The 27,967-nt window shown below is 42.8% G+C and overlaps 1 protein-coding gene across 5 annotated transcripts in view; it reads right to left on the bottom strand.

Moving 5' to 3' along the window:
- The window catches only part of PRR14L (proline rich 14 like), a 55,294-nt gene that overhangs the window by 26,815 nt on the left and 512 nt on the right, over positions 1-27,967 (bottom strand). For 3 of the 5 annotated variants that reach the window (XM_068562290.1, XM_068562292.1, XM_068562293.1), the window contains exons 2-3: positions 20,791-21,314; positions 9,507-9,579 (exon numbers count right to left, since the gene is read on the bottom strand). In XM_068562290.1, the coding sequence (XP_068418391.1) occupies positions 9,507-9,579; positions 20,791-21,264 (547 nt within the window). In that variant the 5' untranslated portion in view covers positions 21,265-21,314. Of the gene's footprint in view, positions 1-9,506; positions 9,580-20,790; positions 21,315-21,855; positions 21,929-27,967 lie in introns of those variants that run through there. The other 2 variants (XM_068562291.1, XM_068562294.1) reach the window with 2 other exon arrangements.

The following is a 27,967-nucleotide window of genomic DNA, read 5'->3' as shown; positions in this document are numbered from 1 at the left end:
AAGGTGAGTGATAGGTACACAGCGGTTTAATATATTCTCCTTTCCACTGCTGAATAAATGTGAAATTTTCCGTTACGAAACATTAAAAAACAAACAAAAAACCTTTCTAAGCAGAATATAAACACAATTCATAAAGGAGTTTACTGCACAAAGTTTCTCTGAAATTCTAAGCACACAATGTAATATAAAGAAGTTCCCCAAACTTGTTAATCTGCAAAAGACTTTTCATCCTTCTCTCTTTACAGAAAACAACCCGAAGCTATTCACATTAACGTAAATGTAAATGTGTATATGCATGTACGTATGCATGCATGTACATAATAGGACACCTGCATTAAGCAGATAAAGCAAAATGCAAATCCATCTACAGATCTAATTCCCACTAGAACATAAGCTCCACGAGGGGAAGGATCACGTTTGTTTTAGTCTCTCCACCTCCCTACTGTCTAGCATAATACCTGGTATGTAATAGCACTCAATAAATATTTGTGGAGTTAATAAATGACTACAGTTGGGTGACATCAGCAAATGCTATTAATAACGTCTTCCTAGGGCTTCCCTGGCCATTTCTTAACTAGTTCTGAGAGCAGTAATTTTGAGAGAAAGAGCAGTGACTCTGAAGGCAAGCCAGCTGGGCTCTGTGATGTCACCCACCTCTCTGAGTCTCCTTTGTAAAATGAGGGTAAGTATACTTACCTCAGTGTTACTCTGAGGATTAAATTAAATGATACATATAAAATACCACCTGGTACAGTGCCTGCCATATAAAGGAAAAGTGTTTTTCCTTTGTTCTGCTCTCTCTGATTCTTATTTTACTGAATCTGAGAAGAGTTTAAATGATAAACTTAATAACTAGGCTAGGACACAGCATTTAGAAATATTCAGAGTCACCAAATACTAGATACATAAATGTGTACTGCATTCCATAAGTGTGCAAAGCTACCAATCACTGACAAAAGGCAGCCTTAAAATCCTAATGGTCCACAGAGTATTTATCTTTGAAACTGGCCCACTTTCCATATCATAGCAGACAATTCTAACCTATTCATGAATTTCTAAGCAAAATACTCCAAATGGTTTTACTATGTCTCTCTGCTGGACGCGGCAGCATTCATGAAACCGGTCATGTATATTCTGGCCCCTCCCCCACTGCCCTCTCTGTTCCAGCACCACACTAGTCCTATCCCTCACTATATCTACTCAGGAAAACACTAAAACTCTTCATCCAACCCCAACCATTTACTGTGCAAGGTACTTAAGGCAAGATTCGCGCTTAGAGCCCCCACCTGCTGGAAGACCGCCTGTTTTCCACACGTCCAGTCTTAGTGGGGAGGCCGGGGAGCAGCCACTTCCCAGGCGGTGAGCAGAGGGGCGGGTGGGGAAGAGGGGTTGTGGACAGCGCGAAAGCAAAATGATACTGTGCCCACTCTTTTGGCTTGTTTTTAATCACATTTATTGTGAAATCACAAAGAACTTTAAAGGAGCCTTTAAGAAAGTTTTCTATTTATTAGTAAGCTTTCAAAAGGCCGTGGAACACTGACCTGGGTCCTCATCTGTAATGTGGGAGAAAAAGAGTATCCACATCACAGGACTTGTAAAGATTAGATGAGTTGGTGACCTGTCCGTTACTTCTGACAGGTAAAACTGTCAGAAGTGCCAGACGGAGTCCACGCTTAGTGAGTTTGAACCACTCCCCTGGAACTTCACTCCCTTGAACATCTCTATCAAAGCCTCTGTAAGGCTGTTTCTCAATTATGTGTCTCATTTATCAGCTCCATGAGACTGGAGGTATGTGAGAGCAGAAACTGGATCTTAATGATCGCTGTGTACTCAGTACCCGACTGTCACCCTGGAGACTGGCAGGTACATACAGATGTTAGCAGAATGAAGAATTAAATGAGGGAAGGTGTTAGAAGTATTAGGTACACTGGAGGGTGAAATGTGTATTCTATGAGGTATGTGCCCATTTAAGAAGCACAGGAGTTTCATGACCTCAGCTGAAGATCCTGGATTTGTAGTTCTATGATAACTGCTTAAATGGTGCTTGTGTTCTCAGAAATTGACAAACATCCTACAACTCGTGTGAAAATGCAACGGGCACATAACAGCCAAAACAATCTTGAAGAAGAACAAAGCTGGTAGACTCATACTTCCTGCTTTCAAAACTTACTACAAAGCTACAATAATCAAGTCCGTGTGGCCCTGGCGCTGGGGAGACATAAAGATCAATGCAGCAGAACCCCGAGTCCAGAAACAAACTCTAACATTTATAGTCAGTCAACTGATTTCTGACAAAGGGACCAAAAAGAATACCTTTCCAACAAATGGTCCTGGAAAAAGTGGATATCCACATGCAAAAGAATAAATTTGAACCCTAGCTCACATCACACAAAATAATCAACTCAAGGTTGATCATAAACTTAAATGTAAGAGCTGAAACTATAAAACTCTTACAAGAAAAACACAAGAGTAAATCTTCATCACCTTGGGTTAGGCAATGATTTCTTTCCTTCCTTTTTTAAAATTTATTTATTTATTTTTATTTTTGGCCGCCTTGGGTCTTTGTTGCTGTATGCGGGCTTTTCTCTAGTTGCGGCGATTCGTGGGCTTCTCATTAGGTGGCTTCTCTTGTTGCAGAGCACAGGCTCTAGGTGTGTGGGCTTCAGTAGTTGTGACACTCGGGCTCAGCAGTTGTGGCGCACGGGCCCAGTTGCTCTGCGGCATGTGGGATCTTCCCAGACCAGGGCTCGAACCCATGTCCCCTGCATTGGCAGGCAGATTCTTAACCACTGCGCCACCAGGGAAGTCCCAGGTAATGATTTCTTAGCTAAGAAACCAAAAGCACAAGTGATTAAAAAAAGGAAGACTGGGGCTTCCCTGGTGGCGCAGTGATTGAAAATCTGCCTGCCAATGCAGGGGACACGGGTTCGAGCCCTGGTCTGGGAAGATCCCACATGCCGCGGAGCAACTGGGCCCGTGAGCCACAACTACTGAGCCTGCGCGTCTGGAGCCTGTGCTCCGCAACAAGAGAGGCCGCGATAGTGAGAGGCCCGCGCACCGCGATGAAGAGTGGCCCCCGCTCGCTGCAACTAGAGAAAGCCCTCGCACAGAAATGAAGACCTAACACAGCCAAAAATAAATAAATAAATAAATAATTAAAAAAAAAAAAAAAAGAAGACTGATAAGCTGGACTCCATCAAAACTAAAAACTTTTTATACTTGAAACTAAAATAATATTGTAAATCAACTAGACCTCAATTTTTTAAAAAAAAGCTAAATTAGTCAATTAAAAAAAAAAACTAAAAACTTTTGTGCTTTTTAAACATTTTTTTTAATGAAATAAAATTTTTGGCCGTGCCATGTGGTATGTGGGATCTTAATTCCCCAACCAAGGATCGAACCCGCACCCCCTGCAGTGGAATTGCAATCTTAACCACTGGATCACCAGAGAAGTCCCAAAACTTTTGTGCTTCCAAGGACAACATCAAGAAGCAAAAAGACAAACCACTGGTGGGGAGAAAATATTTGCAAATCATCCATCTGATAAGGGATTTGTACTTAATATATATAAAGAAGTCTTACAACTAAACAATGAAAAGACAAAAAGCCTAATTTAAAAATAGGCAGAGGGAGCAGAGCTCCCCATTTCTCAAGTGTTGTCTGTACATAGTGACTTCCTTCCAAAGAGGACAGTATGGAAAGGGGGAGGCGGAGTAACCTTACAAACACCACTTCACGTTTATAGTAAGTACCCTTGATATGTGATGAAAATGGCACTTCACCTGTGTGAGTTTCCTCTCCCAAACCCATAAATAACCCTAGTCTTAATGAGAAAAACATCTGACAAACCCCAATGGAGAGGCATTCTACAATACACTCGACCAGCATTCTTCAAAACTCTCAGGGTCACCAAAAGTAAGAAAGTGTGAGAAACCAGCATAGCCAAGAGGAGCCTAAGGGGTTAAGAGGACTAAATGTGAGGTGGGATCCTAGATGGGACCCTAGAACAGAAAGAGGACATTAGGGAAAAACTAAGGGAATCGGAATAAACTATGAACTGTATAACAACACTGGTTCATGAGCTGTAACAAATGTACAATACTGATACATTAACAATAGGGGAAACGGGGTGGGGGGGGGTTGTTGGAGGGCATGGGGTGGGGAGTGAAGGTTGGGATGGAAACCCTCTGTGTCATCTGCTCAATTTCTCTGTAAATCCTACACTGCTTTACAAATAAAATTATTAATTTTTTAAAAAAGAAAAACAAAAGGGCAAAGGACTTGAATAAGCATTTTCCCAAAGACATACGAATGGTCAATGGGCACATAAGAAGATGCTCAACATCATTAGTCATAAGAGAAATGAAGATCAAAACCACAATGAGATGTCAATTCACACCCATTAAAATGGCTATTATTCAAAAGAAAACAAAAGATAACTGTTGGGGGCTTCCCTAGTGGCACAGTGGTTAAGAATCCGCCTGCCAATGCAGGGGACACAGATTCAAGCCCTGGTCTGGAAAGATCCCACATGCTGCAGAGCAGCTAAGCCCATGCGCCACAACTACTGAGCCTGTGAGCCTGGAGCCTGTGCTCCGCAACAAGAGAAGCCACTGCAATGAGAAGCCCGCACATCGCACAGAAGAGTAGCCCCCGCTTGCCGCAACTAGAGAAAGCCCGCGTGCAGTAACGAAGACCCGATGCAGCCAAAAATAAATAAAAGATAACTGATAAAGGATGTGGAGAAACTGGAACATTTTGGGAATTCCCTGGTGGTCCAGTGGTTAGGACTCGGCACTTTCACCGCTGCGGCCGGGGTTCAATCCCTAGTCGGGGAACTAAGATCCCACAAGTCGCGGGATGCAGTCAAAACAAAACAAAACAAAAACAAAAAGACCATATGTTGTAAGGTCTCATTTATACAGTGTCCAGAACAGGCATATCTACAGAGATACAAGTAGATTAGTGACTGGAGGAGGCTGGGGGTATGTGGGGATAGGGAATGACTGCTAACAGGTACAAAGTTTCTTTGGGAAGTGATGAAAATTAAACTATTGAAGTATACACTTTAAATGGGTGAAAATTATTGTCTATAAATTATATCTCCATGAAACTGTTTTTTTAAAAAGTGCTCATACTCCAATTATAATGAAAGTTACATCAGAAAACTCAGACACCTTTTTGGTGTTATCTCCAAATGACCCTAATTCAGGATAGACATGCTGGAGGTTGACAAAGATTCAATAGCATTTCCATGACAACATTTTCCTGGATCAAAATTTAAGTGGCTAGACATGGAAACTAAATATGACGTAAGTTTTGGTTTATCCTGCATCTTGTCCTTGGAAAGATGTGTAATGGGTTAGCAATGTTGAAATGCCTTATAAAAGGAAGCTCTCTGGTGGAGGTTCACAAAGGCTGCCTCCTGGTGGGAGGATTGCGGCAGACAGCCCTACAAGTTCCGTCACCTCCTATGCTTGTACTGACCACTGGATACCTGGCTTTCTGAATTCCAGATAAGTCAACAAATAATGAGATAGCATTCAACTCCTCACCTGGAACTGTTATATATTGCTGGTGGGAATAAAAAAGGGTACAACCACCCTGGAAATCAGTTTGGTAATTTCTTGTAAAATTAAACACATACTTCCCAAATGACCCAGCAGTCCCAAGCCTAGGTATTTGCCCAGGTGAAATGACAACTCAAGTTCACACAAAAACTTGTACGAGGGACTTCCCTGGTGGTCCAGTGGGTAAGACTCCACGCCCCAATGCAGGGAGCCCGGGTTCGATCCCTGGCCAGGGAACTAGATCCCACATGCATGCTGCAACTAAGAAGTCTGCATGCCACAACTAAGACCCAGTGCAGCCAAAATAAACTATAAATAGATAAATAAATGAAAGTAAATTTAAAAAAAAATACTTGTACAAAAGCGTTTACCGCAGCTGTATGCATAATTATCAAAACTGGAAACAACTCAAATTTCCCTCGAATGAGAAGCAGATAAATCGTGATACAACTAGACGACAGGATACCTTTCAGATGCAAGAAGCAATGAGCTATGATACGCACAGCACTGTGGATTAATTGTAAATGCACTACACTAAATGAACAAAGTCAGGCTCATAGGCTTCCCCCGCATGATTACGTGTATACGGCATTCTAGAAAAGTCAAAACGATAGGGAAATAACATGGATCAGTGGTTGCCAAGGGCTGGGGGTGGCAAGGACCGACTATAAAAGGGGCCTGCAAGAGATTGCTGGGTGATGGAAATGTTCTATTTCTTGATTGTGCTGGTACAGTTGTGATTACACAATTGTATGTGTTTGTCAAAACTCATAGAACCATATACACACCCAAAAAAAGGGTGAATTTCAGTATATGTAAGTTATACCTTAATTTTTTTTAAAATGAAAAAAAAAAAATTAGTTCCCCAAATGTCTAGACCTCCTCCTTGTAGCCTAATAAATGGGTGTGGTACTGGCTGATTTTTCAACTTTCCACTCCCCAAAATGTAAATTATAGGAGGATAATGGCATAAACAGGGAATACAAAACATGAGATAGTAATTCCAAATTATACAAACAGATCAGTAAACTCCAAGAATCTGGATGCATATACCACCTAAGGGCTTTATTGATAGGTTCATTCCATCTCCTTAAAATGCTTAATTTATTCACATAGTAGAAATAGAGGCTATGAAAAGGTTGTTTCAACTTTAGTTATTCTAAATAATTTAAACTATCTAGTTCCAAAAATTATATAAGGTAGCTTTTCCCTCCTTGATGCTTTCTCCTCTGCATCAAAGTTTACTTCCTCAACGCTCTTCCAATTTCTGGTGACCCTACTATTTCAGAGGATTCCCACATAAGCCTTAATGGAGACTGTTACTATGGGAACTAAGTCCCACAGTAATTAGTGGGAACTAATATTTGTATTTTTCCTGGAGCCCATTCCATCTTTCTTACGCAATCTTCCCAATCAAGCCCAGTTACAAGGAAAAAAAAATTCATAACATTAGTTTTATAAAATATTGAACAGAAAATTACGGTGAAACAGCCAGGTTAACACTCAGAACAGCAGGAAGGGAGAGGCACAGTCAGAGGGCCTGATGGGACATTCTTCCCTTGTGAAATGGCCTCTTGACTAACACCCAGCACTGGTCCCCATGCCCGCTTCTCTCGGATCTGCCTTACGGCAATCAAGAAATGGGGAATGATATGCAAAATAGCATTCTACAAATTAAAGACTCCTTTTGGTTAACACAAAGGTCCTTTTTATTAAAGAGTCAATCGTGTTCTCATTTTACCTCACTGAACCACAGCAGACAGAACGACTGTAAGGAGCCTCAAAAGCCTGGAATCCCATGTGAACTTGGGAGTGTGCTGTGAACGGGACATTTATAGAGAGAAGGAAAAACAACACAGAGAAGGGAGCTGTGCCAGGATCACTTACTAGATAGCTCAGTACAAGGGGCCCAAATTCACCCCCCGGCAAATTTATAAATTATTACAGAACACTGACCTCAGAGGTGCCCCCATTTCAGAATAATCAAAACTTAGTATAAACAAAACTATGTACAGCAATTTGCACAGTGCTCAACAGTACAAACGCTCACAACAAAGGTAGCAAGGATCCATTAGATTTCCATCAGGAAAACTTAAAATATCTAACATGCCCAGGGCTAGGAGCTACAATCCCGGGCAGAGTGAAAATTTTGGCCGCTGGGGCCCCTGGAGAGACAGTACAACCAGATTTCCAAGAAACATCATTTACTTCTCAATTCTGTAGTAAATGGTAAGTTAGTAAATGTTTGACCTTGACCTTGGCAAAGCAAGCTGAAATGCTGGTCACACGACATTAGAGCATGTGCATCTGTTTAACTCAAATCCGTGGTGGCAGCTGCACGGCCTGCTTGCACTCCCAGGGCTCAATTCCTGCGGAGACCTGCCTGCTTAGAACCCTCCTTTCTGCCTGGCCATGCCTGCCTGGGACACTGGACAGCCGAGCTGGTTCCTGCAAGTGTAACACAGGGCCAGCTTGCAAGGTTCTCAGGGGCTGCATGGAAGAACGCCTCACAGTCGGGCACTAGGCCATCGCTGCTAAAAGTCAGGCAGAGCTGCCATTTCCAGGCTCCCCCACATCAACCTGAGAACCTTCCCTATGGCTTGGGAGGAAAACAATTTCATTTTACCAATTTAAGTCACTAAAGAAGAATGGCATTAGGACAGGAAGAAAAGTGCCACAGAGCAGTTTATCTGAGAACACTTTTCAGAAGAGCTCAACTTATCCAGGTCCAGTGGGGACCAGCTTTTTAGGTGCAGAGTACCCAGGTAAGTCTGAGAATGCAGGTTTCGTCATAGAAAATAACTCTGGTTCTCTTGTTTAAAAGGTCCATTCAGTGGTTAAATGAAAGTAGTTAAATGTAGTTCATAACATACACAGTGAATTTTGTGATAAGATGTGGGTGAAAATACACCAACACACCTACGACTCAGTATACCAGTACTGGAGCCCCACTAAAAAGATCCAGGCGGGGACAGGTGACGGCACTAAACTGCATCCCTAGTAAAGCCCTGAGACCGGGTGAGACATGCACAAAGCGACACTTCTCATCTTCAGAGCTTTACTCTCTACTGGACAGCCAAGGCTTTGAGCCACAGAGAGAATCTCCAGCAGCAGGAAGCAGGGTGATAAACTAGGACAAGCGTCCTTTCTCATAGGGATGGTCTGTGCTTCCTTTTCTGTCCAGGCTGCCAAGAAGCAGAGTCAAATCTGACGTTGTATCACAGTAACAAAATGTTCACACAATTAAACATATTTGCTGTATATTTTCTTTTTTTGCAGTTTTGATTATTCTACATTGTTAACCTTAATTATAAAATAGATACACAGAGTCCCCGCTAAAGTTACCTAAGATTATTTTCAGCCTGGGGCAGGGGGAGAAGAATCTTGGCTCAGTACTCTCTTCTGGGCCTCGGCTTCTTCCTCAATCAAATCAATCAATCAATCAATCAATCAAATTAAAGGCAGTATCTCAGATGCCCATATTCAACAATTGTTTTGAGGAGCAAACGAGGTAACGGAAGTGAGAAACTGTTCTGCAAACTCTCAAGGTGACCGCGAGTGGACACGCCATCTACGAGAACAGAGCAGGATGCCCTGCACGGCCAGGGGTGGTTCCTCCCAGGTCCACGTGAACCCTTCCACACAGCAGTGCAGCTTTATAAAGTCAAATGAAAGATTTCACACCAGCATTAAGGTTCAACTCACAGTCAATGGGGACTCATTATAGAAAAAGTGGGAAGCAAACTTTTGTCACAAATGAGGCATTGCTCGATCATACCAGGGGCCTCCGAGTACGTCTGTGGGCAATGATACCAAGAGCTGCTACAGTGAAGTCCATCTGGCAAGGCAGGGACCTAAAATCCTCACGTTCCCAGTGCGAACTAAAATTGTGTGTTTAATAATGGAAGAAGGAAAAGATGTGAGAGAAATAAATACCTTTGTTCCTCAGACCATCTTCACGGAGGTCCGTGCATAGATGTTCTTTGCTTGCCTGCATCAGGAGGTCCTCCTGCAGTAAGAAAATCCAGCGGTCAGGGAGGATCCAGAGACACCCAAGCTCACCAATGCCAATGATTCTCTGAGAGTCTTCTTTCCAACTCCTGGAAATTTGCTAGCCAAGGACTGGGAACTGAAGCAAACCTCAAATTCAAATTAATATAATCAATAAAACTTCCACTTCTCTAGAATTTGAGCTTGAAAAGCCAAGTTTCTCAAGGTCTGGACAATAACAGAGGTTTAGAATGCTGGGCTGCAAATCCAAACAAAACCCTATAAGTATCCTCCGAATCAAGAAACACATTGATGCAATGTGATCTTAATTAAGTGAAAATCTGAATGGAAACTATCAGGAAGTTGGATGTAACTCAGTCCCTAACCATTCTCAGCATCACGTACTCATTTTCTTCTCAAACCTCCTGGAAGGGCTATTTTTCCTTTTCATCCTTGTTCACTGGAGGAGGGTATAAGGAGGAACACCATCAATGACAACCTACAGAGGGACTTCAGGAAAATGGGATGGGGCAGCAGCAGCAGCGCATGTGTGGCATGGGGCCCCGTGAGGAAAGGGTCCAACCAGGCTGACCAGCTGGAGACACTGACAGACCAACGATGGCTGCTCACATCAAAGTTTCCTTCTGGGTCACCTCTTTTTCTCTGCCCAAAGATTTTCTTTCACATGGATTTAACTGGTAAGTAAAAGATTCTGACATAGCACTCACTTAAATTGACAGACGGTGAAATCATTGCTACAATGCTTGATAACTTTTACAGCACTTAAAAAAAAATCACTGCCCACATTCTCCACCAAAAAAAATGCCCCCCAGAAAACCCCAAAACAACAACAACAACAACAAACAAGCAAAACCACTTCATTTCTAAGCAAAGTTCTGTGGTGGAAACAGAAGATCAAAGTGATGGCAAATACAGGTGGACACAGGAGGAAATAAAGCATCATCACTGCAAGTGAGAGAAGAGGCCCGGCGTGGAGTGTCATGTACAAAGCAGGACTGTTCCTTCACTTGTTATTGCAACTTCAGTGTGGAATGCTTTTGCACAGTGTGAACTTAAAACAACCATCTCCCACAGAACTTACGTGTTACCACGTTTGGCCAAAAGAGTATAAATTCTAGTGTGATGCCAGGTCAAATTTATTTGTAAATGGGGAGAAGAAAAGCTCTTACTTACCGTAGAAGGAATGATGGAATTAGAAAATTACCATTTGGCAACCATCACAGTGATAATTATCTCAAGAATCATCAATGGATGTTAAAACTAGTCGCTAAAATTTTGAATGAGAAACAGAAATATTTACATAGTTTCAAAATATCTCCCCACAAGATACTCAATAATTATGAAGGGGAAAATAGTACCTTCACAGTGGAGAAGCCTGGCAGACCCCACCTGAACCAGGTGATGGCAGTTCCCCTGCCCAGGAATGAGGCACCTCGATGCCAGGCGCCTGCTGAAAGGATGCACAGGAAGAACCACATCACTTCTGTGGGGTTCCTGCCCCCCAAATGCACAACCAGGATCTAATCATGAGGAAACATCAGACAAACCCAAACTGAGGAAAATTCTACAAAATAAATGGCCTGTACTCTTTCAAGTGCCAAGGTCATGAGCTGAGAAAATGTTACAGATTAAACGAGACTAAACAAACATGACAACTGAATGCCACAAATGATCCTGGATTTTTCCTAGACCGAGAAAACATTTTCTTTTCTTTTGCTACAAAAGACTTCAGTGGGACAATTGGCCAAATGTACTCGGATCAGTGTTAATTTCTTGATTTTGATTAGGGTACTGTGGTCACCTGACAGAATGCCCTTGTTTGCTAGGAAATACACAGTCAAGTATTTAGGCATCACGTCTACAACTATACGCTCAAATTATTCAGAAGGGAAAAAAAGCAAATGTGGTAAAATGTTAACATGTGAGGAATATGCATGAAGGGTAATGGGAATTCTTCACACTACTTTTGCAACTTTTCTTTAAGTCTCAAATGATTTCAAAATGAGAGGTTAAGAAAACATTGTTATTTGTAGTTACCCTTGATCCTTTCTCCAAAATGATACTACCCTCCACACTTCCAGTTCTCAGGCTGAATGTCTGAAGTGTTAGATTAGATGCTATTTAGAGTATTTCTTCAAATTAATACTTTATGGGAAAGGCCGGGTGCTGGAGCAAAAGCCGAGGGGTGAGGAGTCAGATGCAGCTCTGTTCCAGCCGCAGGACTCCCACCTGCTAGCTTTGCTGCACAGAGTGCATGCTTACAGGTGGTTTTATAAATGGGGACCACAGACACCTCGCAAGATGCCCTGTCAGGACGGGTGCTCCATGAGCAGAAGTTCTCACCATCCAGTAGACCTTAGACCTTAGATCTCACTTTCCTGTGAGAAAAGCCAATAGGACTGTCACCAACAGAGCCCGGTGTCATCTGGAGTGACCGCCCTAAGCTCTTCTGGGCCTAAAAGAGACTCTGCAGTGAGAGCTGACCTCCTGCCAGCAGCATACAGGTCCCCTCAGATTCCCAAGGACTCTGGTGAGCTCGTATGATGAACCCTAAGGGCTCCGGCTCCTGGAGGGACTGCTGGGATTTTAGTCTGGCCCCACCTGCTGCTCTAAGGAGATGTCTTAGCTGGAGCCCGCACACACCCTGGTGGAGTGCCAACCTGACTGCTTCAAGCCATCCCCCCGTCTCCCTGCTTAGCCACGACCCCTAACAGTGAAGAGGAGCAGCAGAAGCCAGGAGTGACAGACTCCTCTCTCCCCCTGCCTTGCTGACTTCTCCTGAAAGGTTCTGAGTTATGAAAAACAAGTTTCCCCTCACAGAGGGCTGTGGACCCTACAAAGTTTTAAGTCTAGATATGATCAGGAATTGACAGGGTTGAAAAAGAAACAGTGTGAGGCTGAGTTCAGATGTGAGGGACCCCCAACCACCAGCACCACGGCACTGGGCGATCTTCAGATCAGGTGGGAGCTCAACCAGCCCTGGGCCCCAAACGCAGATGAAGGAACAGAACAGACCACTTGCGAGCAATGGCCGTGTAGTGTAAGCATCCTGTGTGCAACTCCCTCCATCCCCTCGAGCCAACCGATCATGTAATAAACACTTGAAGAAATTTATCAGACACAAGGTCCTTTTCCTACAATATTTTATCAGCTAAGTGTTCTAAGTTTCAGGATTCCTAGAGGTAAAGTCCTAAACATTTCTCTCTACCATCTAGATTTTACTAAATCTTGACATCTGATCATTAATATCCTAACATTCCTTGCAAAATCTGTTTCCAAGATAAAAGTTCACGTGGATCCCTCTTGCAAAATCAAATGAGATCATTACAGTAGTTTGTAGCGTTATATAAACTATATAAAATACGAAATGCCACATAATAGTGCAATTTGTCAAACTGACAGCAAATGCTCTGCCTCAGCCTGGCACAGCCAACATGTCATCCTCCTGCCCACTGCCTGGAACCAAAACCAACTTAAAATACTTCTTCAAAGTTTAGGCAGATTTTAGGAGGGTCTTGAAAACCATTCTTACTGTTCATCTGTAATCTTATTTCCCATTAAAAGCTGGCTGTTTATCCTGGAAAAGACGCAATACTGATTCATTCCTATGAGGCTAGTATTGAGCCAGAAAAAAAAAAAACCCACAACTATCTTTAGGAGGGAAATGAACATACACCAGGCCCTTCAGCTTTTATAAGCAGGGTAGTTATAAGCTCCTCAGGGCCTGACGTACACCTGAGCCATGAGCCCTGGTTGTAAGCAGATCTCGCTGACCTCCTCCAAGCCTGAGCTTCCTGAGCTGGAGCAGTGGTGGTCAAAGCTTCAGGTGGGGGCTTCCCTGGTGGTGCAGTGGTTGAGAGTCCGCCTGCCAATGCAGGGGACACGGGTTCGAACCCTGGTCTGGGAAGATCCCACATGCCGCAGAGCAGCTGGGCCCGTGAGCCACAGTTACTGAGTCTGCGCGTCTGGAGCCTGTGGTCCGCAACAAGTGAGGCCGCGGTGGTGAGAGGCCCCCACACCGCGATGAAGAGTGGCCCCCGCTTGCCACAACTAGAGAAAGCCCTCACACAGAAAAGAGGACCCAACACAGACATAAATAAATTAAAAAAAAAAAAAAAAAAAAGCTTCAGGTGGGACTGCCGACACACTGAACACACAACAGGGCCCCAACACAGAGCAAATGAGATACCTCCCATTTCCTGGCACTTGTGGGAACAGCAGTGATCATGTTCACAGTGAAGAACACTGAAAATAAACAAGACGTTGGCTCTCTAGATGAACCTTTCAGTTTCCTACACTTGCATATCTAGGGAGGAACAGCTGTAGGACAGCAACTTTAAATCATCTTTACTGAGCCTAAAAAGGAATTTTCCTCCATGTATCTCAATTCAGAGAAACTTTAAATGAGGCACTGATCACATTAGCTGGTTAAGGCATTTAATAACAGTCCGCCACAAGGATTTATCTAAGAGAACTGCTAAACTAATGAGGAGAAAGTTCCACCTTAAGTCCCAGCAATATGTGAATGGTGCTTTGGGCACTTCTTTGTCACACACTTTTAACAATATGAGCTGAGAACCACAGGCAAACCATCACTGTGGGGACCACGGTACCCTGGCAGACCGGGAGAACAGCTTATGGCCACCAACGGTACTACTGAGAGTGTGAAGTTCAGATTTTTTCACCTTTAAATCACTGAAAATGAGTTCTTTCCAACAAGATTTCCTTTTAAGCAAACAGCAAGCTGCTTCACACTATTGCAAATTTCCCTTAGGATCAGAGACTCTTAGGGTGACGAGGAAGGAAGCTTAATGGGCATTTAGCGTAACAGCCTTTCCCTTAAGTAAAGTCACATAAATTGCATAAGATTGGGTCTTTTCTGACCATGCCATTAAATAACAAGTTTCTCCAATAGCATAACATGCCTCGGGTGATCAACAGCCATTGTGCTTCCTGACTTGATGTCTCCTGTCCATATGCCTTCAAATATCTGTCAAAAGATGCATACTGAGTCTTCGTATGTTTCTGCTAACAGACAATTCAGAACTTTTTCTGTGTCTGTGTTGAGCATGAACGATGTATCTTGAAGCCAAAGCTTTTACAACACATTCACCCCAGCAGATCTACCCCTGTGTACAGCTTATATCTAAGCACCAAGAAAAACAAGCAAAAAACCAAGCATGGTATAAAGAGTTTTCACAGATACAAGGATGTAATGTTCAGCACAGGGAATGTAACCAATATTTTATAATAGCCTTAAATGAAGTATAACCTATAAAAATGTCAAAAATCACATTGGGCAATTCTCTGATGGCCTAGTGGTTAGATTCCGGGCTTTCGCTGCCATGGCCTGGGTTCAATCCCTGGTCGGGGAACTGAAATTCCACAAACTGCGCGGCCAAGAAAACAAAAATTAAATCACTACGTTGTACACCAGAAACTAATATAACATTGTAAACCAACTATACTTCAGTTAAAAAAAAGGAAAATAAAGTTGGTTGTTCAAATCAGGAAAAAAAAAGTTTTCAATGTCAAATCACCTGTGTGGGATGTCACATACCCGTCTTTCCACTTTATTCTTAAATAAGACCAGTCTTTTCCGTATCCTGGTCCGTAACCTCTGTGTGCACCGTAGTTCTTGACCTTCCTCCTGTGAGTGCAGAGGTCAGAGCTGAACGGTTCTTTCACCACTCAGCGTGCCTCCTGCAGCTGTCCCTTCCACGCACCTGTTCCCAGACTCTTTCCCCTCCTTGTTTTTGCCCTTCTTCTCCCCTCCCGATAACAGAATATCCCAGATCAAAGGACAAAAGTACTAGTTACAAGTCTTTATACCTTTTTGACACAATCATAAGGCAGGAAAGAATGATTTTTTTGCTGGTTTAACTTTTCATGATTGAAATATTTCATGACTGCAATATTTATTTTAACTTTTTAAGTGGATCTTATTTTTTATTAAAAAAAATTAAAAAAAAAAATATTTTGGCTGCACCACACAGCATGCAGGATCTTAGTTCCCCGACCAGGGATTGAACCCTTGCCCCCTGCAGTGGAAGCGCAGAGTCTTAACCACTGGATCGTCAGGGAAGCCCCACGTGGATCTTTAAAGAAAATGTCAAGTACAGTCACAAAAGGACAAAGACTGTATGATTGCACTTATATGAGGTCCCTAGAGCAGACAAATTCATAGACAGAAAGGTGGCGAACGGGGGTTACCGGGGGCTGGGGGAGAGCATATGGGGAGTTATTGTTTAATGGGGACAGAGTTCCAATTTGGGAAAATAAAAAGAGTTCTGGAGATGGATGGTGGTGATGGTTATACAACAATGTGAATGTACTTAATGCCACTGAAGCGTTACAAATAATAAAAATGGTAAATGTTATATGTATTTTACCACAGTAAAAAAAGCCAAAAAAACAGTTAAGACCAACATTTAAAAATAAGTTGCTTCATAAAATAACATGTACTTTGTTGTTTTTCTTTTACAACAAAAAAAAACAAAAAAACAAAAACACAACTAATAATGACCTTAAGAGAGGTTAAATGAGTGAATGAAATGAATATTTAACAAAACCACTTTAGGTTTCATCAGGGCCCAAGGTACAAAAAAGCATAAACTTCTAATTCTAAATATTGGTGCCGTTCTTCTCCATGAACTGGGAAATTCACCAAGCAGACTTAACTTCATTAAATTCATTTAATTCATGCAATCCATGCCGGAAAGTGTAGGTGGCCGTCCTTCACAACCACAGCAAGTTCTTATTCCTGGAGCCGAGCTCTGTTGAAGTCAGTACCCTTCCGCCTTGACTGATTTTGGTTCAGAGGGAACAGAGAAGAGTGGGTTAAGTGATAACCTCTGAGTACTCTTCCCCAAACTGGAGCCAGTGCATGATTGTGGGCCTCTTTTCTGGTTTGAGATGAACAACAGCTGAAGGAAAAAACTTTGTGGAATGCTGCTAAAGGCAAATCAACTATTAGAACAAAATCACAGAATGTCAGCATGGAAAAGAACACCTACCTCTGAGGTTGCTTGTCCGAGTTAGAATCCCCTTTGCTATATTCCTGACAAACAGTTAGAGCCTCTTTATAAACAGGACTTCCCTGAGTAACCTAAGCCATTTCTAGACTGGTCTAGCTGTTAAAAAGCACCTCTCATACTGAGTTAAATTCTGTCTCCCTCTATCAACAAGAGGTTTTTTTTGGTTTTAATTGTTATAATATTTTTAAAGTTTTTAAACATCTGATTTAGAAATAATCTTTTAAATACACCAAAAAATTGCAAATATTGGTCAAAAAAGTTTCTTGCATAGTCTTCATCCAGCTTTCCCTAATGTTAACATCTTACATAACCACAGTATAGTTATTAACACTAATAAAATACTAACTAATCTAAAGACCTTATTCAAATCTTGTTAATGGCTCCATAACACCCTTTTCGGGACCAGGATCCAATCCAGGCTCCCAGAATGCATTTAGTCATCGTGCCTCCTCAGTCTCCTTTCAACTGAGAGGGTTCCATACGTATTCATCTTTCATAACTTTTGGAAAGAAAGTCCCTTGGTTTGGGTTTGTCGGATGTTTCCTCATGATTAGATCCTGGTTGTGCCATCTGGGTGGCAGGAACCCCACAGAAGTGATATGGTTCTTCTCTGGCTCATTCATCCTGTGTGTACACATGTGTGTGTTTTATACAAATGAGCATACACTTGTACACTTGCTTATTTCCCCTTCTTTCATGCATGAAAGGGAGAATACTGTAGAAAGTCCTTCACAGTTTGCTTTCTTCACTTAGTATATCCTCCTTTGCAGAAGAGTTAACAGCAGCAGGCCTGTTATTCTTAGAAAGGCGTGCTTACAAGGGTAGCCTTGGCTAGCATCTGTGAACTTAGATTGCAGGAGAGTCTCCATCACTTCCTAAATGATCAGAGTGGCTCATGACACCTATGCAACAATGTGATTCATGGGGAACCCCTGCTTTCCTCCTGTGACGTCTGGGATTTTGGTATGTGCCAGCCAGAGGATGCCCATGTGACCAGCCTGAACTCTTAACAAGCTTCCATGGTAGTCATTTCACATGTATGAGCAGAATTTGTTCCCAGAGGAAGTGAAGTGTGTGTGACTACACTCGGAGAGCACTCCTGGGAGTGTGTGCGTGATTTCCTCTAGACATTGCCCCCATGCCCCTCTTCCCTTTGCTGATTGCTTTATGTCCTTACACTGTAATTAATCTTAGCTGTGAATCTGACCATGTGCAGTGTCCTGTGAATTCCAGAGAATCACCAAACGCAGAAGTGGTCTAGGGGACACCTGTACCTGTACATAGAGATCTTCATTCTTTATTACAGTTGCACAGGGCTCCAGGGAAGGATGTTTATATACCATAGTTTATTCAACCTGTCTCCTATATGTGGACATTTAGGTTGCTTCCAACATTTTGCAATAATAAACTACACTTCAAACAATAACCTTGTGTATACATATTTTTATGCTGTGGGAGGTGTATCTTCAGGGTAGATACTCTCTAGAAATGAGAGTTCTGGGTCAACAGATCAGGGCATAGTTTTGTTAAGTGTAGCCCAATTCCTCTTCTGCAAGGTTGTATCAGTATGCGTTCCCACCAGCCATGTGTGAGAACAGCCTTTTTCCTCACAGCCTTGCCAATTCTTCATGTTCACCAATCTGATAGGTTTCATAAAAGTAGTATCATGGGTTGTTTAAATTTGCATCTCTAATTATGAGTGAGGTCAGTCATCTTCATGTGTTTAAACACAATACACACACACACAAACACACATGCATGCAGTGACTTATCTACTCAAGTGTCTCCTCCATTTTTCTATTGAGTTTTTTCATTCCCCAATTTAAGAGGTCTTTATACAGTAGAGATATAAGCCCATTATCCATGATATATGTTGCAAATATGTCCTCCCAATTTGTCAGTTGTCTTTTGACTATGTTTGTGGTGTTTTGCCAATCTAGCAAGAGTTAACCTGGGGTCCAAGGATGTCTGGAGTCTGCAGACCTTCCAGGATGGCATGTCTGCTTTTCTGAGAGGCCTGCAGCATTCATCCAGATTTCCAATGGTGCTGTGACCTAAGAATGTCAGGAGCTGCCCCGTCCCACCCGTCTTCCCCTGAGCTTAACTGTGCCCAACAGAACTGCTCTGCTCAACCCTCCAAAGTCTCAAAGGCTTCTCTCATTCCTCCTGAGTTTTCAGGAAGACCCAGCAACTCGGCTTCCAATGGGGTATTTTCACGTTGTGTCCTTAGTGTGAATCCTTATCCATGAATACATTCCTCCCACATGACCCCAGGCTCAATGTGAAAAGGAAGGGACAGGCTCTGCTTTGGCCAGGAACCCCAACACTGACTCATTCCTTGCTTCCCCTCTGCCCCCCACCCCATCCTCCCTGTATCTTGAGCTCATCTGAGTGCTGGGGGGGTAGGGGAGAGAGAACCATGAGGATGATACTCTAGGTACAGGCAAACCAGCACACAAGCACACAACCACCACCTCTGTCCAGGCAACACATTTTGTTAATGTATATTAAGAGCAAACTGGCTTTTCTTGGCAGCTACAGAGTCTATTCTAATTAACCAGTTAAAACCTGTAGGGCTTCTGTTTTTCACTTCTGTTTTCCACTTGTGTGTAGTTCCCTTTATGAAACCAAGTACAAAATCTTGCATTTATATCTATTAAATTTCATTTTGCTTTACACAATTCAAAATGTAATTTACCTCTGGTGGAGTTAAAAAGGAGAAAGGGAATGGTTTAGAAAAGGAATAGGGAAACAGTAATCTTCTAGTTCTCGGGTTGGGTGGTACGTATATATGTGTGTATATACATGTACTGATATAAGTATGTTGTGTTCATTTATATATGCATACTTTCATTTTATATCAAATTTTACATGAAGAAAACTTTCCATCTTGTTAGACGCAGCCCACCATAACAAGGAGTAAGGAACTTCTGGATCTGTTACGTTGCTCATTTAACTATATTTTTAAGGATAGGTCACCACAGCATAAAATCTGATATTTTGTTCAACTGTTACTTCATGCTTTATCTATTCTTAATTATGGTTAATATACGCAGCCTACTAATGACAGTCAATTGCCCTGTAACCTGTGTAAATAAATGATGTATTTTTATCAGGTGGGGAATGGAGCCTAGCCCAGGAAGCCCAGAGAATACGAATTTATTAGTACATAGAGCAGGGGTTTACAAACTACAGCCTGTGCTTATAGACAACACTTTACTGGAACACAGCCACACTAATTTTTGTAAGAATCACCTATGCCTGCTTTCAAGCAACAATGGCAGAGTTGAGTAGTTTCAACAGAGGCCATATGGCCTGCAAAGCCTAAAATATTTACTGTACGACCCTTTACACAGAAAGTTTACTAACTCTTGATCTAAGGCACCATCCAGGGCAAAGAGTAAGCATTCTAGTCCACTTGGCAGGTAAAACTTCCTTTAGGAACTGGGGTCCATCAGGCTACCTTAGCTCACTAACCATTAGTCTCACCTAACTAATCCCTCTTACTCCAATATCAAATTCACAGAGACGGGATTTTCCATGCCACAGCAAGCAGTGATTCCACTTTTCACCGTGTATTAGTTAAAGAACTGGCTTTCTGATTTAAGCTTCAGCCTCTCATGAAGGGGGGTAGCTTGGATCAGTCCTTTGGAGATCATCACCTCTGACGTACAAAAGATACAAGTCAAGTTTCTAGACCTACAAAGCTTAGGACTTACTTCTGAAATATGGAGACCCCACGAGGGTATCCATCCTATGAAGCCCTAGCTGGGTCAACAGTCTCCCTCAAAGATACCTCTGTGACACCTCACTCTATCCTAACCATGACGCTACCAAAACTCAAGGAACGAGTACACATCGTTCCTTAACATCAGACACAGAAATCCCACACGACCATCACAAAGAGACTCAACATTCCATATACAGTAGCTGTGTGAGAGGACTGACACGTTTTCATGAGATAAGCACTTCCTCTCAAGTGTCTGATGCGACACGAATGTTTTTAAAAATCATCAAAAGAAAGTTAACATCAAAATCAACATTTTGGAAATGTTTCAAGAATAAATCATAAGCTACCTCTCAGACTCTGTAATTTATTCTGCGAAGTGTTAGTCCAGCTGGAAAGATGCCATCCCCACTCAACTGATCTGCATCAAGATCTCATTTCTTACCTGGCTGGGGCAGAGCTTCTCTTCAGCAGCTTTGGAATATTGACGTGTGTCTTCCTTTGCTCCCTCACAGGGGTCTCTTACAATCTCCGCCTGGTCCCCTCCATCTCTGAAGACCTTTTGCTCCATGCTCTTGGCTTTCACTTCCCTATCCAAGATCCCAGAAGCCACAGAACCTTCTGCTGTGGGGTCCACCAGCCCACACCGCCCAGGCTCACCCCCATGGTCCAAGGTCTCAGGGGTTTCTTCGCGACAACTTTCCACAGGAGTCCTCTGCAGCTCCAAGGGCACTGCCCTACTCTGACTTATACGAGAGCTTGAGGCTCCAGGTTTTACATCTGGAATCGCACTTGGCTCAGGGTCAGCATGAAGCTCTTTGGAGACACTCACTGGGAGTTCAGAGTATAATTCCTGCACCTCGGCAGACATGGAGGAATCGAGTGGAACGGGCTGGGTCTCTACGCCGGATGACAGCATGGGGGCAGATGCAGATATGGAGTCAAGTCTTTTACACCAAACGGCTCACCCTGACACAAATCAAAGGAAGGGATAAAAGTTTAAAACCTTGCAGGGTAGTAGAAAGCTGTCTCAGCTTAAACTGGCTAAAACAAAGGCAAAAAATTCTACCTCAAATGCCAGCATTATCTGGCACCAAAAAATTCTCTGTAAGAGACTGAGTTTGAGGAAAATAAATACCTTAAACCTTTAATAGACATCTGTCTAATTTCAATGCAAATACTGCCTTGTGAACAATTCTTAGTATAAATCTGGATTTAAGTGAGATCTCATCAAATGTAGATGAGAATAAGACATGTCTAAGCATCCAAGGATAGACCCGATATAAATAAGAAGGTAAAGAAGGTTTTTGAATTGTTTTCAGGTCGTGAACCTTGCGCGTTTTGTTCGCTGCTATATCCCTGCTGCCTGGAATAGTTGTTTCACCCATAGCAGGTACTCAGAAAATATTTGCTGAATTAACATATACTGAGGGACTCTGTAGAATTCGATTCACTGACTTTTCTTCATTAAGAATTCTCTTTGGAAGAAGATATAGAGAAAAGTGCTCACCAAACACCTGAGCTGTGTCTACGCAGGCTGGCACCCGACACGACTAAATCAGCTCTTGGGCAAATTCTTCCTGACTTCAACTCAGCACCTCGAGATTTTCCAAGTGCCTTCACAGACACCACTCATTTGATTCTCATAACAACCCAGTGAGCTAAGCAGGGCGGCTGTTGTCCTCCTGTTACAGGTTCTAACACCACACCTGAAGAGGGTAAAGGTGACCTGCCTAAAATATTACATGGTTAACTGAGGGAAGGAGGGGGGACACCCAGGGCTTCCACTGTGTCGGTCATGTTTCACTTCTCACATTGGGTAATGGGAACATGGGTTATTTGCTAAAATGTATATATTTAAGTAGTTCATGATACTGTATTATTAAAGTAATCAAAACAAACGCACACACAGATAGGGAATGGTACACCCAGAACCAGGGTCTCCTGGCCAGTAACTTTTCCATTTTAGTCTACCAAACGCGTGTGGTTTCCACCACAAAATCCACTTGACCTGACCAAGGCGGAAATGATAACCAAATGAGATACTGCACGCTTTCGTTCTTGATGTTTTCCTTAACCCTAAACAGGAGGAGAGAGAAGGTGAGAAATATTTGGAATCTCCGAGTTGATAACAAGAATTTATCAGAAGTACTGACGGCAGATCCCTTTGGCCGAAATGCACGTAGGAAAGGATGTTTCAGATGTACTCTCACCACTTCCTAATGTCCATCTTTCTCCAAAATAAACATGTTACATACAAGTAATACCCAGAGCTCGCTACGGAACTGTTTTGACTGTTAGGCTGTCTCACCGTCTCTCCACCAACCACGATCAGATTTCTGAGCATGAGGGACTCTCCGAGACACCATGTAACTCCCTCCTTACGACCCAGCGGCCCTGGGCCCTGTCTCTGTTCATACCCTGATTATGGGGGGAAGCCCACCGATGCCGCTTACACAAAGGCACACGCTCTGCCTCCCCGTCAATGAGCAGCCCGCTCCTTGAGCACTCCTGGGTTGACGACTGTTCCTCCTTGACAGAAGGTCCCCTACACTGGCTTGTGCTGTCTGGACTGGAGCTGGGGCTGAGGAAGGGCAGATGACAGGTCCTCTCATTCCAGACCATTCTGCCTTTCTCCTGGTTTTCCAACCTGTGGTGGCTGATTTACTCACGTCCCTATGCTCTCATCTGCTGAGCGAGCGCCTTAGTGTTTTCAAGGAACCCTACTCAAAGGTGAAAGGACATAACGCAACACCACTAACTTAAATACGAATACTAGAAATTACAGGAAAGCAGACTGCTGGTCCATAAGGTTGAGGTAACACAGGAGGGCTGGTGAAGAAACCTGAATCCAAAAGAGAAGCAAGGAGAGACGGACTGGCATGCAAAGGAGTGAGGTGAGACTCACAGGGGACTTTCATAAACCGTGCTGACAAAGGCATCCTTTCTGGAGCTAGTCTTCCCCTTTCTCCTCTAGCTCCTGGATTTCTAGGGGTACTTTAGATTTTAAGCCATTTTGTGTGTGTGTGTGTGTGTGTGTGTGTGTGTGTGTGTGTACGTGGGGGTTAAGGGATAAAGTGAAACTGCTATTTGATGCCCCCGCTCCCAAAAGGTTGGAAGTGCTCCATTTTAATTTGGTTCAGTTTCCCTTTCCCATCGACAGATAACAATCCAGCTTTTGGTTGTCACACCACATACGCACCGAAAGAGTAAGTGCAGGAAAGACTACTGTAGAAGAGAAGGTGGAGACAAGCTCCGTGGGTCTCCCTGCCTGCCAAAGTGTGGGTGTTCTCAAGTTCAACCCTCGATACACCCCCTTCCCAGGCTTCACTTTTTTGATGACCTCACCTTTTCGTGCAGCTTCTCTGATAAGAGGATGACTCAAAACTGTCCCTTTAAGCACAGAGTAACCACATGATCCAGCGACTCCACTCTGAGGAACATGTGCAAAAACCACATGCCCGTGCAAAAACCACATGCCCGCACAAAAACTTGTACACGGATGCTCACCGCAGAACTGTTCACAAGAGCCAAAAAGTGGAAACAAATCAAAATGTCCATCAACTGATGAACGGATCAACAAAATGTGGTCTATCCACACAATGGAGTATTACTTAACTATGAAAAGAAATGATGTGTTGATTCATGACACAACATGGATGAACCTTGAAAACCTTATGTAAGTAAAAGAAGCCAGGCACAGAAGACCACATATTATAAGATCTCACTTACACGAAATGTCCACAGCAGGCAAATCTGGAGTCAGAAAGTGGATTAGTGACCACTTACTGCTGGAACAGTTGGAGAAATAGGGAGTGGCTGATGGACAGTTTTTCTTTTAGGGGCAATAAAAGTGTTCTAAAATTGATTGTGGTGATGGCTGCACAACTCAGACTATGCCAAACACCACTGAATTGTACAATTTAAGTTGATGAATTACAAGTTATATGAATTATATCTTAATAAAGCTGATTTTTTAAAAAAAGAAATCCGTCCCTAGCCCCAACTTTTTCTCAAGCTGTGACCTACATTTCACTCACAAGGATGGCACCCCCCCCAAAACGTAACATGCCTAAAATAGAACCCATTCAACCCAGTGAATAATCGAGTATTGCTACATGCAAGCAGCTATGAGAAACAGGATGAGTAAGAGGCTCTCAGGAGCCTTACATGCTTATTTTTGATCCCATTGCCTCTCTTAGTAATGGCACCCCTGTTACCCCAGAGCTCAGACTTGAATCCCCAGACATAACCATATCTGACCATCCACATGCCGTTCAATTAGCACTTGTACCAACGGTCCCAACTCCAGCTGTGTCTCTAACAAATCTCACTCCTTTCCAACCCCACAGTCCTAACTCAAGATTTTGTTCTGAACACAAAATCACGCACAAATACATGCTTCCTAAACAGATGCTTATCACAAAGAGGCAATATTGATAATCACATAAAATGGCTCAAAATATTCCTCAGGGAAAACAGTGCCATTACCTTTCCTACACCTCCATCTATGTTGTAAACTGGTGTGGACCAAAACAGAATTGTAAAGCTTGGTCACCAAAAGATAACTTCCAATATACAAAAGCCAAACGCCACAAAACTACCATCTCTTGATACATGTGTTTGGTAGAGACATAATTATAAGACTTTTCAACCTGTAAAACAACTAGGCACATCGGCTGTCGAAGCAAAACAGACACTCCTTCCTTTTTGCAGCCTGATTCTGGTCCTCAAGTTTCTCAGCAGTATGTGAAGTGGAGTCACCAAGGACAGCTAAGTGCCTCAGCTGGAGCCCTCAGAGGTGAAGTCATATTTAGATGCAAGCCTAGAGCAGTTTACAATTATTCTCAGCTCACCAGCTCACATCACTAAACTCTCCTCTCAACTATCACACGTGTTAAAATTTTTTTAAAACGTTGTATCTCAAGATCCAAATATGAAGCAATAAAGAATAACCGGTAAGTGTATTATCCCTTTATCAGTATCTTTCCAAACGTCAGCTCTCTCCCTCAATCATAAATTTTTTACACTAAAGTGTTAAATAAACTTGAAGTAAGAGGAAAGAGTAACACATGCTTATAAAATGTAGACAGGGATTTATGGCTTAATCCTTACTAATGATTTATAACCAACCTACTGGGTGAAGACATCAGATAATTACCTAGTTTGAGGTATAAGCAGAAAATAACCCACAGATTCATTCACAAACAACTCTCTCTTTACCATTAACACAAATAAGAATTACATTGTTTAGGGGATGGATTTATCCCAGGGGTGGGGATGGGGGGAAGACTAATGTTTATAAGGAGTATGCAGTACAATTATTCCAGTAAAAGAAGAAAGCCCTTTTAATTGAGAATTATCATCTCCCAGTCTTTCTGCTTCAAATGCAGAATCAGTGCTGGGAAGCAGTCTAGTTGTCGGTCTCCAAGCTGGGAGACCAGGGTCCCTATCCTGCCTCTCGCTTACTAGCTGCACGGCCTTGAGTGTGTCACTGAACTTTCCTGGGCTTGTTTTTCACATGTACAAATTAAACAAAATAATCGCAAAGCATTGTGTTACCCGTAAAAATCCTAAGACTCTAAATAACTTTTCTGTTTCAGTTTGTTTCAGCACAGCAGACCTATAGACACCAACAAAAGTGGTACAGAGCTCAGACTAATCCCCACTGCAAGTACTCAAGGGCAAACAAGGTAATTTAAGAACACTTTACATACGAAAAAGATAGAAAGCTGTTCTTCAGTGTGTCTTCAGGCAATTTGGAAGTGTTAATTCCCATCCCACCAAATAACAAAAGCCAAGGGGAGGATGGGGAAACTACGAATGAAAGATTAACATTGCAGCTCTCGGCCTCATTAGAATACGTTTTATAATACTAAAAACCTGACAAAGTGGCAACTTTAGTCATTCAAACATGCCCCAAAACAAAAGTTCTGGGGGTACAAAGTTTACAGCAGTAAGCAAAAGAAGAAAAAAAATCAAACAAAGAAAACAACAGAACAGAAAGCCATGTGCCCCAATAATCCCATCTGACGGTCTCCCTTCCCTTTAATTCCAAAAGCAAAGGGGCTGCTCTTAACCAAACGAAGCAGTTAATAACACTAGGCACTACCACACTTGTGACAAGGGCCAATACTCAAAATAATGATCAGGCCCTCAGAAGTTCACCACACTCCTTTCACCTTGAGAAAGGGGCTTTCTTTTCCAAAGCTTCGGACACTGTAGCCAATCCCTCCCTGAGGGAATTCGGAGAAGGGGGCCTCTTCTTGAGTAACAGAGAAAGAAGAATCTTTGAACAAGATCTCTAGACAAACTGAAAGTGGGGCAGGGAAGTCCATATACTGAACAGGGCCTGGCTCTTCCCCACGGAGTGCACAAGAAATCTCAATAGCATCAAGCACGGCTTCCCCCCGTTCCTCCCTTTATCAGCATGCAGAAAAAGGATCCCTCTGTCTCCACATGGGGAGTGAAACAGTGAAAATACTCCTGATTTCTACTGACAAAGACTCTGCATAAAAGATTTTCATTCCTTTTTCAAAGGAAGGGGAGAAAAGAAACCATCTGTGCCACTCCAAATATACAGCAGGAAAGCGTTCTCCTCTCATAGGTCTAGAGTCTTATTTTTCTTGGGAGAGCAAGAGAAAGAAGTTGGAATCTCCATCTTGGGTGTAGGGGGGTGTGCACATCAGATAGAAGGAAGCTTTTTCGTCACTAGAGCAAGTAGGGGGAGTGGGAGAGGGCATCTCTAACCAGTCGGGAAGGAGTGATAGCTTCTGTGGACAAAGGAAAGGTTGGCTTCTATCAGTTCTCCCTCTTGGAGTACAGACCTGCTTCCAAAAGCAGTCTTTTTTGCAGATTATTCTAACTGAGGCCCTCTTTGTTAATTTGGTAAGTGTGGTCGGATCTAAGACAGTACAAGTGCCTCTTTCTCTGCCCCAGGGAAAAGCCTCCTCAGAAAGTGATAGGGGGTGGGGAGGGATGGGAGGAGGAGACATGCATGGAAAAATCTGTGTTTCTCTGTGGAAGATACCAGTTTCCTTTTTTAAAAAAAACAAAAACAAATTAAGTAACAGTAATAGCAACAGTTTTCCAAAAGGTTACTATGTACCAAGCACTTACACAAAATTTCCTTTAGCCCTTAGGACAATTCTTTGAAGAGAGTACCCAAATTAGAGATGGGAGGACTGACAAAAGGTTAAGAAATGAGTCAAGGTCACAAAGATGGGAAGTGGGACACACGCGGGCTTGCATCCATCACACTCCAAACGCCACGCTCTTCACTGTGCGAGGGAAAAGAGCTCCAGGCACACCAATAAGCTCAGGGGCGGAGAAGCGAGGCTCACTCTGTGGACACGACTGGGGGAGGGGAGAAAGGCTGACTAACACCATAAAGTAAATTCAGGATCTTCCTCCCTCTGTACCAGGGTAAAGATAAAAAATAAAGAAGGGAAAATAAATCTATCTTTTACAGGGAAGGAAGAGCCCCCTGTCACTTTTAGGCAACTTGAGTCTTTCTCTCCACCTGAGGGGCGCTGACCAAATCGAGAGAGATCTTATCCCTCCTGAAAATAAGTTCAGAATCGCCCTCTCGCACCCCGGGAGCGGGTCTCCCTCTGCTGACA

This window comes from Eschrichtius robustus, chromosome 14 (assembly GCF_028021215.1).
Source record: "Eschrichtius robustus isolate mEscRob2 chromosome 14, mEscRob2.pri, whole genome shotgun sequence".
Lineage (NCBI taxonomy): Eukaryota > Metazoa > Chordata > Mammalia > Artiodactyla > Eschrichtiidae > Eschrichtius > Eschrichtius robustus.
The sequence above is the reverse complement of the archived record's forward strand: the minus strand, read 5'-3'. Positions and strand labels throughout refer to the sequence as shown.